The 17,098-nt window shown below is 37.5% G+C and overlaps 1 protein-coding gene across 5 annotated transcripts in view; it reads right to left on the bottom strand.

Moving 5' to 3' along the window:
• Positions 1 to 1,306: 1,306 nt before the first annotated feature.
• The window catches only part of LOC106082942 (homeobox protein extradenticle), a 35,610-nt gene continuing 19,818 nt past the window's right edge, over positions 1,307 to 17,098 (bottom strand). For 4 of the 5 annotated variants that reach the window (XM_059368361.1, XM_059368362.1, XM_059368364.1 and 1 more), the window contains exons 3-6: positions 8,647 to 8,793; positions 8,390 to 8,564; positions 3,848 to 4,106; positions 1,307 to 3,446 (exon numbers count right to left, since the gene is read on the bottom strand). In XM_059368361.1, the coding sequence (XP_059224344.1) occupies positions 3,159 to 3,446; positions 3,848 to 4,106; positions 8,390 to 8,564; positions 8,647 to 8,793 (869 nt within the window). In that variant the 3' untranslated portion in view covers positions 1,307 to 3,158. The remainder of the gene's footprint in view (positions 3,447 to 3,847; positions 4,107 to 8,389; positions 8,565 to 8,646; positions 8,794 to 17,098) is intronic. The other variant, XM_013245712.2, reaches the window with a different exon arrangement.

Here is a 17,098-nt window from a genome sequence, read left to right as displayed (position 1 = left end):
GGAATGAAAAGGCAGACGATGTAGCGGTGAAGGCCAGAATACTGCCGTCAATAAACTTGGTTAACTCGAAACCTTTCTGGTCGACGCAGTCCGAGTTAAGGGCGTGGGCGAAGAATGCGCATGCAACCTCGTGGAACAGGGGAACCCTCGAAAGGACGGAGAAAATCCTATGGGGGAATTCAGATCGTGAGAAGACGGGCTATTACTGAAAGGAAGTAAGAAGGAAGTCAGTACAGCTATTGGTATCATGACGGAACACATATGTAAAATCGGTTCGGCAAGTGATAGCATGTGGAGGGCATGTGGGATTTCGCGTCTAACAGATACCAGCACTCAGGTGGGGACACAAAACCAGACAGGAACCAACTTAGAGAAGTGGAATTCCTAACTTAGATTTTCATTTTCGAGGTTACTTTTTCGTATTTAGAGCGCACACCAAGCCGATTACTGGCTTAGGTGCATGTCCATAGTTGCATGGGGAGGACTTATATCTGCACCCTATTTTCAACCTAACCTAGCCTATGCAAATATTCTATGGAGAGTACATGACATATTTAAACCGGGAGAACATAACAAAATTTCTACTTGATTTTGATGAAAAAGTAAAAAATAATTTCTGTACATTTTAAATTGTTCGTAAATAGTCTGAAGAAAAATAATACATTTTACAATTTTTTATTCCCCTCCCTCCCTCTTATTTTTTTGGGGGAATTTTTTCCAAGTTTTATTGTCTCGTTCTCCTTTTTTTCCTTTTTCGAAATCTGTTTAAAATAAGGGAAAAGGGAGTAGGGGAAAAATTCCCAAAAATTGTCATTCATAATAGGACAGAAAGGAGTGGGGAAAAAAACTCCCAGGGAATTGTTATTCAGAATTGAACTGTTTAGCTAATTTTACCCAGAAAACAGCTACGTTTGCTTGTAATAAAAAATAAATACTTACATTCTATATCGGTTGCTATCACAGCTACAAAACTTAATTCTATATTTGCAGCTTAAAGTCCAAGTTCGGGAGTTTTCAGAGTTCATTGTAATGGATATATAAATCCATGGTTTTGGCGATGCAGTTTAGTTTTCAAGTTTGCATGACACATCTGTAGTTTGAAAGAGAAAACATAATACAAAAAATGTTTTGATTTTCCAAAGCGTCTTCCCATTCAGTTTTCTTTATTGATTGCTCTTTATTAAACACTTTGCACTACACATTTCAGAGTTATTCATTCTCAACATATAACCAAATTTGACTTGAATTATTTGCAATGCATCTGAAATAAGAGAAAGAAAATTACTAACCAGTAAAACCACCTTGATTATATTTTGTATATTTTTTTTGCCACATTCTTTTTATTAAGTTTTCGGTTTTTTGTTGTTTGTATAGTATTTTTAAAATAATCGTATTTATTTATTTATAGGTCTTAAACTTCAACTTCTTATTTCTTTCTTGAATTTTTAAATATTCAGGGAGATGACAGACATTAAGAGGAAATATTTCAAACTGGATTTTTGGGAAATACTTCCATGGTTTCTTCGGTTGTGATTGATGCTTGCTTCTATATAGGTTTTAGTTGTTGACTAATTGAAATGATTGAATCTCAAATCTATTTTGAATTCTAGGGGGGAGTATCAAGTGATTGATTTGTTATTTGTTCACGGTTATTGTTATGAGTAGTTTGGGAATAAAATTTATTTTTTTTTAACTTAAACTCAAACGAAATTGCCACTAGTCGCTTTTTGTTCGATGTTAGTAGTACATGGTATGTTACTATAAAAGAAACGTTTTTATTATTTAAATATTTTCATTTGCTCGTATACTTGAATTTGCTTTTTGTTAATTTTTATGTTAACATTTTAATATACAACTTAAGTAGAACAAACTTAATATGGATGCTATTTGGAGAGAAGGGGGAGAGTAGGGCCTTAAACTTTTTTTCTTATGATTTTCCTTGAAGATTTGCTTGAATTTTATGTTTTCATTGTGGATTGCAGGGTGGGGAAGTAGAGCCTTAGCTTTATTTTTAATCTAAAAAATATTGCATCAATATTGTAGTTTTATATATAGAAGTTTACCACTATATCAAGTAAATTATTTTATTTCCTTTTTTTAGTATTATTTTTGTATTTGTATATAATATTTATAGTTCAAGACTTGGTATACACTTTTTACTTTCTTTAAGTATTTTGTTTCGATTTTGCATTTAATGAGAATTTGATCTCGGCTTTTTAGTATGCTCGTATATTGTTCTTCAGTATACATTGAATGTAGTGTTGTGGGCAGGGTAAACTGTGGTAATCTATCTGTTGGGTTCGGCTGCCTTTTCTTCATGTGAACAAAGGGAAAGGGATACCTTCGTATAAATATATGTGTTGCAGATGTGGTATTCACTTGCTGTTGTTGTTACATTTTTGCATTTATTTAATTTTGTTTTGCAAAATGAAAATTAAATTTAATTTATTTCGTATACATTTCAAAAGTTTAACGTTTTCTGATTTTTGCTTTTTTTTTTCTCTCGTATAACTGTGTGTGTGTGTGTTGCTGTTTGTGGATTACTTTGATTTTGTATTCGAATAGCTCAAAATTATGCTTTTTTAGCTTTTTAGTAGTATACATACGGTTTCAAAATTTCTCAAGTATACTTGGTTTGGTTTTGTTTCGTTATAGACTCTAAATCTAAAATTAGTAAATACCAAAAAAATGGAAAATACATTACGTATATGCGGCCTTTACTTCTTATCTATTAGAAAATTGAAAAACGCAAAAAATTTTAACTTAGCAGCAAAAAAAAAGCAAAAATAAGAAAACTATTGCAGTTTTAGAAGAAGAGCTCAAGGACCAAGAACCTTCAAGGATCCTTTTAAGCTAATCTTCCATTACACTTAAATACTAATTGCTATAAACTAAACCCAAATAAAAAGTGAATGAGGGGGCGGCTAGGGAAAGGGGGAATAAAAGTAAGAGAAACAATAATTATTTAAGAAAAATAATACACCTACTAAAGTATAATAATAATTACGACACTTTAAAAAAGCACGAATTTTAAGTAAAGAAGTTTTAGAAATAATGTTAAAAAAAAATACTAAAAAACAAAGTGCGTTAGTTTAGAAAATGGTTTGTGTGAGAACTATTTGAAGTACTCTCTAGTATTTGTTATCAAAATAACGTCCTCAAGGGCTAAGATCCTGGTGCAGGGTGGGATCGTAGCCGCCCATGCTATTGTCATACGGCTGCTGTTGATCATAGCCACCCGAGCCCATGGAATAGCCCATGGAGTCTTGGGGAGGTGCTGGTGACATCATCGGTGTCGTTGTGCCGCTGGGAGGTCCTGCCATGGAATAGGGAGATGCACCGGCTGCCTTCTTAGCTGCATACAGATTTGCTTCCTCTTGGGCCTTGCCTATGTTCTTCTTATAGCGAATGCGTTTATTGCCAAACCAATTCGAAACTTGCGAGACCTGTGAGACATGAGAAGAGCGAAAAAAAAAAACAAACAACACTTTTAGAATGTTCCCGAAAAACCAACACAGGCTCAAAACTCTCAAGCATAGCTTATTGGCATTGCAATAAGTTATCCTTTGTGGCATGTTAGAAAAACACATCTATTATTATAATTGTAACAGGAGATTATGCATACACCGTAATAATCTCTTGTTATAATTATAATAGTGCATCTTTAGCGAACAGATGCAACTCAAGTCACTGCATTTCAAATATGCTTTACGTCACTACCATGCTAAGCTAAGGCCGCACCCTTGTCATCGCCATCCACCATCCATCCACCACTGGTGTGGCTTTTAGCTTAGCATTGTACTGACGATTTATTCCCTTTTTGCTTTTAAGTACGAACGACACTTACAGTTATGCCACATTTACGTGCCAATTCCTCTTTGGCCTCCTCGGATGGATAGGGATTACTCAAGTGACTATAGAAATACTCGTTGAGTATTTCTGATGCCTGTTTGCTAAAGTTACGACGTTTGCGACGTGCGTCTAGGAACCGAGAACGCAAAATCATGACGGCCTCACAGGTTGACTGTTTCAATTGCATTTGAATGGAACTGAATTTCTTGTGGATAATTTGTACCATACGCTCAATCTCTTTGGGAGTAATGGGCCTGAAACAAATAAAAATAAAAATCAATGTTAGTTAAGAATTTTTGAGTGGAGATTTCCCAGCGTGAAAGGCACTGTTGGTAATCCCTAGGTTATAAAGGGTCTGAAATAGTAAAACTCCTTAGAAACTATTTTTTCTGCCAAGCTACAAACACTCTGAAATAGTAAATCTCCAATTTTGTCTGCCAAGCCATTAGCTGGTAGTCATAGGCATGCTTTATTTGTCACCATTAGAGAGAGCAAATTTAAAACAGATTTATGTTAGGCTAGAATAGGTTTTTGGTGGGCAGTATTTAAACAAACTCACTTAAACAAATTCAGTACAGTACAACAAGTAACGACAAACCAAAGGGTCTGGTGAGAATCATGCTGTAAACGCCCCTAAGTTGGTTCATTTCTGGTATTGTGTGCAGTGTTGCCAAAAATTGGTAGGTTTTTATTCTCTTGGTAGGTTGGTAGGCTGACCTCAATTTTTGGTAGGTTTTTAATTAATAGCACAGAATAAAACCATGGATGCAATGAGGCCAATTACTGTTACAACGGGTCTCACTGCTTCACTGAAATTGTTCTGTATTCTGAGGCGGCAACCCTTGCCGATGAAGGACTTCATAGGGTCAATCTGGTACGCACGGTCCATGTAATTCACTAAAACGTCGAAAGTGGGTAGTAAAGCATATTTATGAGATCAACCCCTTAAATCGGGACATCGCCTTATCCAAACTCGGCACGGTTGTTCGTTGAAATCGGTGCAAAAACACGACTTTTATCAAATGAAGATTTCTTATCGGGAAATCAGTGCTATATCAATATATAGGCCGTCTTTGAACTTAAGGCTGTAGAGTGATTCCAACAAACAGACAGACGGACATGTGTAGATTGTCTATGAATATAACGGCGATCTAGTATGTATTGTATAATGCTTTGCAGAGTTGAAGATATATAATTCAATGTATTGCAAATTAAATAGCAAAACGCCAATTCTTTGATGGTGGCTATAAAAAATATAAGGCATTTTTGGTTTGTAGAACATTTGGTAGGTTTTGGTGGAGTTTGGTAGGATTTTTCTGACATAGGAAATGCTCCAACGCACAGTGAGATAGAATAAAATAACTAATAAAAATATGCCTTTTAAGAACGGATAGAGATAAACTTGGAAATTTGAAATGGTTAGAGCTGAGGTGTTATCGAGATCATGTGCAAAAGGCGCTAGATGGTCTGTGCGGCTCTTGGCAGGGCCGTAAAATTGATCACCTTGGCATTTACAAAGATTGTTCGGCCTGCCAAATCTTCATTATGCTTCGATTTTCTAAATTCTTTTTACTTTTTATTTGCGGAAATTAGTTCGGCTACACGTCAAAACAATGCTTTTAATTTATATTTTTATTGGAATTTCTTCTCGATATTTCGATTGACATCGTCATTCATCGGCAGGCACAACAAATATTTTACATCACGAAATACAAAATCACAAAATTTATATTTACTTCAAATTAGTTTGCCCTAATAATTATGAGTCGACTTTCTCTTTCACAAGCTTTTCGCCTACTGATGCTTTCTTCGTCCGTGTTTATTAACAATGTGTCTATACATTTGAGAGCATTTATCCGTATCAGTTTTTTAATTTAATTTCCTCTCAGAGGGAACATCTATTATACGTCTGTTGTAGTTACTCTCTTCTGCCAGTATCTCTACATCCTCAAAATTAGGTTTGTGGTCCGTTTGTGCACTGTGGGCCCATAGAGCTGTTTTCTGTTCTATGGATTTGTCAGTGGCTTTCATGTCAGATTTGGGTGATGACATCCTGGTTTTTAGCTTTGATCCTGTTGTAACGACATATGCTTTTGTGCATACGTTGCTTGCGTCTCCGTTACATTTTATTTTATATATGACTTTCAACTTGTCTTTCTTCATAACTTTCAACTTGGTTTTGCTAAACAGTTAATTCGTTGTGGTGCATGTTCTATTAGCTATATTTATTGTATCTTTATTTTAAAAATTTGGTCCGAGTGTAAAAACCTTTCAGACAAACTGGGAACATAAGAAAAGGTTTTGTAGATTTTCGGAGTGCATAACACCGATGTTTTTTCTTTGGGCGTTTTATTAGATTGTCTATTGTTCTTTGGGGGAAGTCTTTTCCTTTAAAATGGCTCTTATTTGCTCTTTATTGATAGTGCTTAAAAATCCATACAATAAAATCTGCTTGAGGTATACAATACTAGGTCTCCACTGGTTTCAGGGATATTCGACTTTTAATTTTTATTTGTTGAAATTTTGACCGAGATTAGCTTCGTATTTTGCGATTTACAAAAGATTTGGGATTTGACTTTCATTTTGAAGCATGATTTGGATTGGCGACAATATTTACAATGACACCATTGCTGTACGCGTCAATATCGGACAATTCAGTTAAGAGTTATTCACTTTGGAAGTGAATCCAGCAAGAGTAATGTACAGACGATTTTCCTTTCTCTGTTTTAGCTAAGACGCTCAAGACACTTTTTCTCCCGAACCTATATAAAAATGTTCATAAGCTGAGCATCAGCATGGATTTCAAAAATAGCAAAGCATGGAGGCCACCTTAGCGCACAGGTTAGCATGTCCGCCTATGACGCCGAACACCTCAGTTCAAATCCCGGCGTGAACATCAGAAAACTTTATAGCAATGAATTTCCCTTACTATTGCTGGCTACATTTGTGAGTTATCCTGTCATATTAAAACTTCTCTACCCAGTGGTGTCGCTATGCGCCGTTTGGACTAGGCATAAAAAGGTGGCCCCTTATCATTGCGCTGAAACTTCAATTGGACTGGAAAAGAGAGAAGTATACCCTGTTCCTTAATTGAATGTTCATGGGAAATGTAATTGTAATTTTATTAACAAAGCACGATGACTGCTTTACAAGCCATAACTGCACATATTAGCCGAGGTTTCAACCATGTTAAGATGTGCTATAGGACGGTTTTCGGTGATTCTTGACTTATCAAATCTTTTGTAATATCGACAACACGTCCCCAAACTAGGTCTAAAATGCAATCCCATGGCAGCCGGTACAATACACTGCTACAACAACTGATTTGCAAGCCAGTTGTTGTTGCACATATTAGCCGAGGCCTTAACCATTTTAAGCTGTGATATAGTACGATCTTGGTGCTTCTTGACTTATCAAATCTTCGGTAATAACGCCAACACCTCTCCAACTAGGTCTAAAACGCTAGTCGTATGTGCAATTTAGTGATAAAGAGTTTAAGCCCCGTGGAGTGAAACAGTGAATCCTCCAAGGTGGGATGACATCCCCGACATTGTTTAACCTGTACACATCCTTTATTCCCCACTTCCACACGACATCAAGGTCGTCTCATATGCAGTCGGTTGTACGATAATGGTTTCGGGGTTCCACAGCAGCATAATGTGATGCGGATGGCGTAAGGATTCCGACACCAACCATCTCAAAATACTTGGTGTTACATCTTTATATGTCCTCCGCACATGCTAATGCAATTTCTACAATTGGCCGGCCAACTATGCAGCGTCCGTATTGAATAGCCAGCTGAGCGAAACTCAGCGGACTAAAATCCACACCAGCCGGAAAGCTGCTCTATAAAATCCAACAGGCTGTCCCCTCATTATACAGACGCCTTTCCTTGTGCAAACAGTATCCACTGCGCTGTTGTCGCTGCAGCTATCCGTTGTTGTGTTTTTCAATTAGATAAGTACTTCAAGATTTACAAATATTTTGTATTCCTTTTTTTTTTGGACCAACAATTAACAATGTATTTGCATCCGTCCATCTTCCTTGCGAATAGCGGACCCGATCTAAACTTCCCACTTTTCTGCTCTATAAAATCCAACAGGCTATCCCCTCATTATACAAACGCCTTTCCTTGTGCAAACAGTATCCACTGCGCTGTTGTCGCTGCAGCTATCCGTTGTTGTGTTTTTCAATTAGATAAGTACTTCAAGATTTACAAATATTTTGTATTCCTTTTTTTTTGGACCAACAATTAACAATGTATTTGCATCCGTCCATCTTCCTTGCGAATAGCGGACCCGATCTAAACTTCCCACTTTTTTCACGTTCATTGCTCATTTTTTCCAGTTGAGCCTAACCATCAATGCAACTCAATTATTTCAACAGTACTGATCTACGCTATTATAGATTCATTAAATGCCATATTTACATTCCTTGAAATGTCATATATTTTTGTAGTCCATTTTACATATTGCAGAACTTTGGTATCTTGGAATTTTATGTGGAATAAGAACCACAATGACTTAAATTTACTCACCTTGTACGACTCTGTTCACGCAACAGATTCATAACGTGTGTGGTGAATTCATTGCACGCCTGTTCATATTTCTCCAATTCCTGATGGTAGATCTGGCGAATCTGTGCTAATTTGGCACGATAGTCTGAATGCTCAATGGCATTGTCGGCGCCATCTATTGAGAGTGAAGAGCCTACTTTAGGGTAGAAAAAACGAAACAAAAGAGGGCGAAAAATAAACGTATATCAGTAAAAACTTTCTGCATCAAATAAACTAACCTTGACTAGCTGCAGCCGCCGAAGCAGCAGCAGCCCCACCACCACCTTTTTCGGGGCCAGCAACACCCTCGGCGATGAGCATGTTGTCCAAACGCATCAATTGTGGATCTGGAGGTTCCTCCTCTTGGGTATTGCGAATGGAGAGGACTGAAAGAAAAGAGAAAATAACAACACAAGAGATTAGATCACAAATTATCACAGAACAAAAATATGACGGCAATGGCTATGGTGATGATGATTAACTTATGAACTCCTAAAGAAATACCAATTCATTTTTTTTTAATTTATGTTAGCCCCCGAAGAAGAAGAAGAAGTTGTTTAGCTGCTGTGGCAATATGTATTATGTATCAGGGAAAAGAATGGAAAAGAATAGAATTTTTAAATGGGTTTCCCTTAGCACTTTGACTCTGGCCGTGAAACTCGGTTCACACAATTTCCATTTCATGTTTGCTTTATGCCCACCAAAAACAACAGATCTACTATGTGGATGGATAGATGGATATATATTATTAAAAAGCAGCAACAACAACAACAACAACAACAGCCACGACATTATCAACACGGCAGTTGTAGTCGTAGCAGAAGCGACGAAATGAAAAGCATTTTCTTTCTTTGTTACAAAACACCATATTGATGTTGGGAAGATGTTGATACTCCCATTCATTGTTGTTGCTGTTGTTCTTGAGCTACTGCTAAGATTTTGTTATAGACCATCATAAAATTTTATTTGTGTACGAGAATGAAAACAAAATGAGCATTCGAAGGCAAAAATACTAGTACCACCACCATCAACAACATAACAACAGCATCAGCAGCACCAAATAGAACTCATAGTCAAGTTAAAGGGAAAAAAAACAAAATTTCCAAAGATGACGCCAACTGTGGCAAATAATAAAAAAGTAGATGCCAACCAACCAAGCGAACAAGCCCAGCAGTAGTATCAACATTCGACAGCTCAGCATTGTACTAGTAGCATAGCAGTGTTGTAAGGTGGCTAGCCAAGTAAAACCCCACCAAGAGTTAAAGAATAAATGTTGAAAAAAAAAACACAGCAGCAGCAATAGCTAAGAATGAAAACTTTGTAGCAAAACTTAACTGCGTTTCGTACGGGTTGGCATTGGGATTCATTCCTTCATTCATCGTTTACTTCCTATAGTTGTCCATAGTACAAACTCACAAACAAACAAAGAAAGCATGGACGGACCCAGCAAATGGGAGCAGAAGAGCGGCTGACTCAATATAGCCCGGCACAGAGGCCAGCAAACGAACGAACGACGACATAAATGTCTTGGGAATCACTTAAGTTGCGCTGTCTTTCCCCACTTTAATCGAATAACTTTAATATGAATTAAGAGCCCGCACCACAACATAGTCGTCGTGGCCCAAGAAAACAAAAATGAAACAGCATCCAATGTTTTTGTTTTCCTTTTTCCAAATGAACCATGGGCAACCCCAGGACGACGCAGAAGAGATTTGGAATTGTTGTTGAACGCTATTTTTTTTTCTTGTTTTTGTTTTGCTGTTTTTATCAACTGCTGTTTCAAGATTTTGCAATTAAAGTAAATTAATCATATTGAAATTTATTGGCGAAAACTTCTGACTTCTTCCATAGTTCATTCTTATCTGTTTAAATGATATAAAGTTTATATAAGCACACCCTACATGGCGTAATGGTATTGCTGTTTTGCGGCAAATGAAGGAGTAGATTAAACAAAGAATAAACTTTATTCAACAGTTCGGTGGGAGTTAGGATAGGTTGTGGAGACTTGTCCCACAAAAATGTTCTCGCTTACAAAAAGTATTGTATAAAGTATTAGGTATAGAAAAAAGTAAAGTGTATATTTTATATTTTCATAAATATTTCGTAAAATTCAAGTTTGTCTGTCTGTCCATTCGCCTGGCTATCTGTCCATCCGTCTGTCTGGCTGTACATCCATATGGCTATCTGTCCATCCGTCTGCCTGGCTGTCCATCCATCTGGCTGTCTATTTGTCTGTCTGTCCGTTATATGCCTGTCTGTTTGTCTGTCTGGCTGTCTATTCGTCTGTCTGTCCATCCGTTTTATGCCTGTGTATCCATTCGTCTGTCTGTCCATTCGTCTACCTGTCTGTTCATCCGACTGTCTGCCTCTTGGTGGTTGGTCAGTCCATCCGTCTGTTATTATCGTGTTTATTCTTCGAATTTGATTGTGTTTATGAATATGATTTTTGGAGTGCTTTACATTTGGTAAAGTCATCTTCTGGTGGATTTGACGGTATACCGGTAAAATTTCTTTAATATATTTTTCCCTACATATCTAGGTATACACTGGTTTTGGTAAACATTATTGTTTAGACTTCCGTTTTTCCAACAGCGTGCAAAGTCCGCAGAAAGCTCGTGTTTTTTTGAGATTAGCAAATTACAGCCAATTGCCATTATGCCTCTTTTTTTCGAAAATTGTAGAGCATATTATTAAAAGGTTGTTATTGTTGTCGTAGCAGTGTGTTGTACACTGAGGCAGCAGCCCTTGCCGATGAAGGACTACATCGGTGGCTATATCCATGATAAATGTTTGCTAAATGCATTGCCATATGGACTTAGACAAGGTTTTGGTATTACTACACATGTTTGAAATCTAAGGGATACTATTGGAGCCGCTCTTAACGATCATTAATTGGGGCGCTTTTTGGTTTAGATTTAACTAAGGTATTTGATAGAGTAAACGACTTAAAACTTGTAGACAAGTAAAGCACCAAAATTTTCTTTTTCTTCCTCCGCATGCAGACTAATTTTTTCATATCTCACTGGACGTTCGCAATGTGTTTCATTTAATGGTGAGCTTTCTAATATGAGAAGTGTTAGTAGTGGGGTCCCCAAAAGGCTTGGGGACCCCACTCTTGGGTGCTCTTCTTTTTACGAGGGTTGCCTTTTATATTTCGGGATTAGAGAGCAAAAATATTAATCATCGAAAATCGCTTTATTGTTTTATAAAATATTCCCCATTAAGATCTATACACTTTTGCATACGTTTGAACTAATTTTCAGACCACTTTTACCACTCTGATTGAGGTATCACCAAAACATGCATTCTGAACGCATTAACCGCTTCTTTAGTTGTCGAAAATAATAATAAAAAGAAGTCATTCGGTGCCAAGTCAGGACTATATGGCGGATGGCTCATCAAATCGATGTTTTGAGTGCTCAAAAGTGCAGTTGTTTGAGCCGATATGTGGTAGCTCGTATTGTCGTGGTGAAGAGTGATCCGTGTTCGGCGGTTGGTTTTCCTGATTTCTTGGAATCAATCCACGTTTAATCACCTGTCACAATGTCATAGACGTGTTTCGAAGAACCCCGATCGTATTTTTGGAGCATTTCTTTCGACCAATCGGCACGAGCCTTTTTTTGAGCGATTGACAAACTGTGTGGTATCCAGCGCGAACAAATTTTTTTGACAGTCTAACGTGCATCCAATATTGAATGTATGATGATCCCACTAATGCCTAAGGTTGTCTCAATCTCACGATAGATCACATGACGATCTTGCAATATCAGCATCAGCATCAACGGTTTTTGGAACCATAACTGATTTTGGACGACCTTCACGAAATTCGTCTTGGAGTGAACTACGATCTCGATTGAATTCACCATACCATAGATAAACACTGGTTCTTGATGGAGCTTTATCGCCACAAATTGAATTAAGTCCGTTGAAGCACTGTTGTTGAGTTAATCCACATCGAAAGTTGTAAAAAATAATCGCACGAAAATATTCACGATTTAATTCCATTTTTTGGGCGAGATGTATCTTTTAAGTTACTGTAAACAACACAAATAGCGCTCGTATGTCAAAAAGTTCTAAGAACGTATAACCTCAAAAATGTCAAGCTTTACGATAGAGCTGTCAGTTGGCAGATTGCGACACAAGAGTTATTCAGTCCCGAAATATAAAGGGCAACCCTCGAATTATTTATATTAATGATATTGTTTCTTGCTCCGACATTAACGTATGTGACATGGCTCTATATGCTGATGATGTTCACAAGTTTTTCGATTAATAGTCCTGAGTCTAATATAAATGTGGTGCTTGAAAGAATACGAGTTTGGCTTAGTGAAAATAGACTATGTGTGAATACAACTAAGACCAAGGCTTTGCTTTTTAACAGGAGCAAACTTCTCACATATCAATGAGTGCAGTCCGATTCAAGTTTTAAGCTCAATGTTAAGGGGCCTCCTTTTTATAGCCGAGTCCGAACGGCGGACCGCAGTGCGACACCTCTTTAGAGAGAAGTCTTACATGGCATAGCACCTCACAAATGTTGCCAGCATTAGGAGGGGAAAACCACCGCTGACATTTTTTTCTGATAGTCTCGCCAGGATACGAACCCAGGCATTCAGAGTCATAGGCGGACATGCTAACCTCTGAGCTACGGTGGCCCCATATTGATGGTCAATCAGTTGAATTAATGATTGTTGTAGAAGTGGTTTTGATGACGATCAGGATGTGACGATCAACTACTGGAGTCAGGATCTGCATAAATACGGACTCTCCACCTTGAAGAGGCAGTTGTTCTCCGTGTTGGATGATCTTGTAACTGAACTTCAAAACGGTCTTTTCAATAACATTGAATAAAGATAGGGGATGCGTAGGAAGGATTTTTTCTTGACTCTCCACTGGTAAATTGCATGGAAATCGGTTCAGATTTAGATATAGCTCTCATATATATAAATCGCCCAATTTTAACTTCTACAGTCAAAGCAAGCGTATTTATTGACCACTGCCAAAATTTTGCACAACGCTTTCCACAAAGACTTCCACAATGTCTGAGAAGTTTGGTCGGGATCAAGTCAGATTTAGATATAGCTCCCATATATATGTTCGTCCGACTTTGAGAAATATTGCAATAAAGTGCTCATTTGTTAACCGATTCTCTCGAAATTTGGCAGGCATTTTTTTATAACTTTCGACATTACTGATGATTTTCATACATATCGATTCAGATTTAGATATATCTGCCATATATGTATATCGCCGAATTAGCACTTCTAGAGCCACTGCAAGCGGATTTATTGACCAATCTTCTCAAAATTTGGATTTTAAAGACATTTTAAAATTTAGGCATATTTTTAAGGGAATAGGATTTTTATCCACCTATACGAAAAAATTAGCATATGAGTTTTATGTAGACCAGAGGTACGACCGTATTAGCTTTCGCACATGTTTTATATATATTCCCCAAGCACATATATAATTACAAAAATATGCTGTTTCCAGAAAAGGATTCGCATTTTCGCAACTTGTGTGGCAAACTATAGGCGACAAGACAATATTGTTTACTTTCCATTTTATTATTTTTTGGCAAAAAATTTTCGAATTTCCATAAAGCACACTGGGGAATTTTAGTTTCCCCAAATACGATCATTTCAATGCATTTTAAAGAAAGATTCCTTAAAAGAACAAAAAAGCGACGCTTCATAACAGTTCAGGCAGCTGCCCTGTTAGCAAAGGAGCATCAACGACAACAGCTAAAATAATCATAGCTGTAATGCTAAGTGTGGTGTAATGGTGCTGGCAGCGATGGTAGCATTGTTGGGGCAAGGAAATATGCCACACCGAGAAGAATAAGCAAAGGTATTACCCAAGTTATCTTATCAGGTTTAACCACCATCACACCCGTTGCCCAAGACAAGAAAAAACCTACCCCCTTTTCAACGTCATGTAACTAACAATATCCAGAGCCCCACACACACACACACACAAACACTAGCAAGTGTGTGAGAAGTAAAGTATTGGATATATCTGAGTTGGATGGCTTGCTGGTTGGTTTACTTGCTGTTTGTTGCTCCTCGAAAGATACTCAACAAACAACGCACGTTCTTTGGTCTTGTTGTGCAGCAGCACAAAAGTTGATTAGATTAAGAAAAGAAACTTTTTTCTTCTTGCCTTGGCCATAAACGCATCAGCAAAACATGATGATGTTAAGCTGAGGCGGTGTGTTTGTATGTATAGCATTTCCTTTAGCATTTGTATTGGTGTGCGCCTTACATGTACGGAAGTGGAATATTTAAAAACAGAAAGGAACACACGCAAGTACACCGACACTTTCAGAATACAGATATAAAAAATATGTAAGTAGGTATTGCTGCCTGCTGTCATCCATGTCTGTCGACAACAACAAAAAAAAACAAAAGCTTTAATGAAAGCATTTTTGAATTAAATCCTTTGAGCACATCGCATCCAAGCATAGCATCTGTATTTATTAGAAATTAAGGAGTAAATTTGAAATTAATTCAATTTATACGGAGAATTGTAATTAATGCTGCTGCTGCTGCTGCTTCTGCTGGTGGGTCCTGCCGCCTTCGTTCTGTATTTTAACTCTTTTGCGCTCTCTCGACAATATCTTTGTTTATTTAGAAATTAAGGTAACATCTTGAAACATTAATTCAATGTATTCGAGGAATTTTTAATCAATGCTACAACATCAACTATTGACTGCGTAATTCGGAATGTGGATAAGAAGTCACCAGTGCCTTTTTTGCAAAGCCAACTATTGATAATCCTACATAAACATGCGAAATGAGTTTATGTTTTTAAAGGGAATATTGGCTAACATTTTGTAGGCTTAAAAAATTAGAATTAAGAAGGGAATTAATTTCAAAAAATCTGTTAGAAAACAAAATTTTCCACTCCCAATAAAAAGGAGACCGCCATGTTCCAAAAAAAAAAAATAAAAATCTTTATACACCTAATTTTAACTAGATAGAATCTTTTTAGATCGTTTTTAATGCCTTAACTGAGTTTAGATCCAGCCCACGTTCTTAACTCGGATTAGAACTCCGCACCCATTTTTCAACCTAACCTAACCTAATATCAGTATACTGTGTCCAGTGCACAAGAAATCGGACCACACCGTATGGGATTAATGCAGGGGTTAAAATAGTCTTCCCTTCGCACACAAACTAATGTGTGACCAAATAATACCTAATTTAGGTTGAATTAGTAGCCCACCATGAAGTTACGTTCCCTCCAAGGCCAGTTTGGCCCATTGTGATACCCTAGTGGACAAAAATGTGTAAAAGAGAGAATATGCAAACGCGTACCCAAAATATGTTCAGTTAAACGAGATCCCTTGGATGAGAACTGCACCAACACTCCGTGTAACCCTTCGGCCCAACCACAATTGTGGAGTACCTTATAATGCGTTCTACTCAGGGTTTGAATTACTGGATCATTTTTCAATGTAAAGTTGCGATCTCTGACTTTCCTTTTTCATTTGCAAAGGAAAATCTCCGATCATTGAGCCCGCCTCGAAAGAGAAACAAACGAAAATTGTGAAATTTGATAATCTTCGCCCTAACAGGCAAAAAAAACTTGAAAATGAAAAGAAAACATTCACCAGAGCCTGGCCGGGATTCTGACTTGGGCACACAAAACAGGAATTCGAACCTCGTAGCAACAGCGAGAGCGGTTGGAGTTGTCTAGCGTTCGAAACTATCAATACAACTTCCAACAGATGTACAGAATCATGTACATACCATGGATGCAGTGTAATTGTTGCAGACAAAAAATTTGCTATTCAAATACAACATACTAACACAAGGCCCTTGAAGCCATCACACCTAATATGGTTGAAAGTCTTCTAACCAAAGACGAAACGCGTCCCATAGTTGTTGTTGTTGTCGTAACCACATTTTCATGTGGAGGTAGCGATCCTCGTCAAGCTTCTATAGGGGAGCAAGCACGTTCCGGTCCAGAGGACCGATCGCCGCGGGAACAGAGTACCCATTGGTTTTTTAAAGGCACATATAACTCGTCGGGTGTCATTTCCGGTGCCACCCAACCTCTCACTGAGACTCTCCTCTCGATACCGTTGATTGTCCGCGACTGCAAAGCGTCGCGGACAATCGTCCCATAGTGGTTGGTGTGTGCTGCTATCTCAGGCTTTCCTTTTCCATTTGCAAAGAAAAATGTCCGATCATTGAGCTCGTAGCGAAAGAGAAACAAACGTAAACCAAAGTTATTTTTGCTTTGCTGCCCCTATTTTGAACTCAGCAATTCAAACCTTGGTCCTATGGATATTTTTAATGAGATATGCGTGTGCAAGGTTACCCAGCACAGATAAGAACCGCCTCTCAGGGTTAAACGCTTGTGTTTCTACACTCATGTTCTCGGTTGTCTCATCCTCATCAAGACGGGTTCTACTGTAAACTAAATTATCACAGGACCTTTCTCTTATGACTAATTTACACGGTACATCAAAATGTTCGTCATCATATGTGCGTGTCCACACATACATCGATACATTTTATGTGATTTTCTTTACCTTTCTTACTTTTTCCCCTTTATTTCGCTCTCATGTTATTATTCAACATTTCTCAAGTAATATTTAAGCGATATATCGCTTGACACCAATCATCGAAAAATCAAAATGATATCGATTTTCAGCCATGACTTATACCTTGACGTATACACAAG

Source organism: Stomoxys calcitrans, chromosome 4 (assembly GCF_963082655.1).
Source record: "Stomoxys calcitrans chromosome 4, idStoCalc2.1, whole genome shotgun sequence".
Classification (NCBI taxonomy): Eukaryota; Metazoa; Arthropoda; class Insecta; order Diptera; family Muscidae; genus Stomoxys; species Stomoxys calcitrans.
This window is presented reverse-complemented; position numbering and strand designations above follow the sequence as displayed.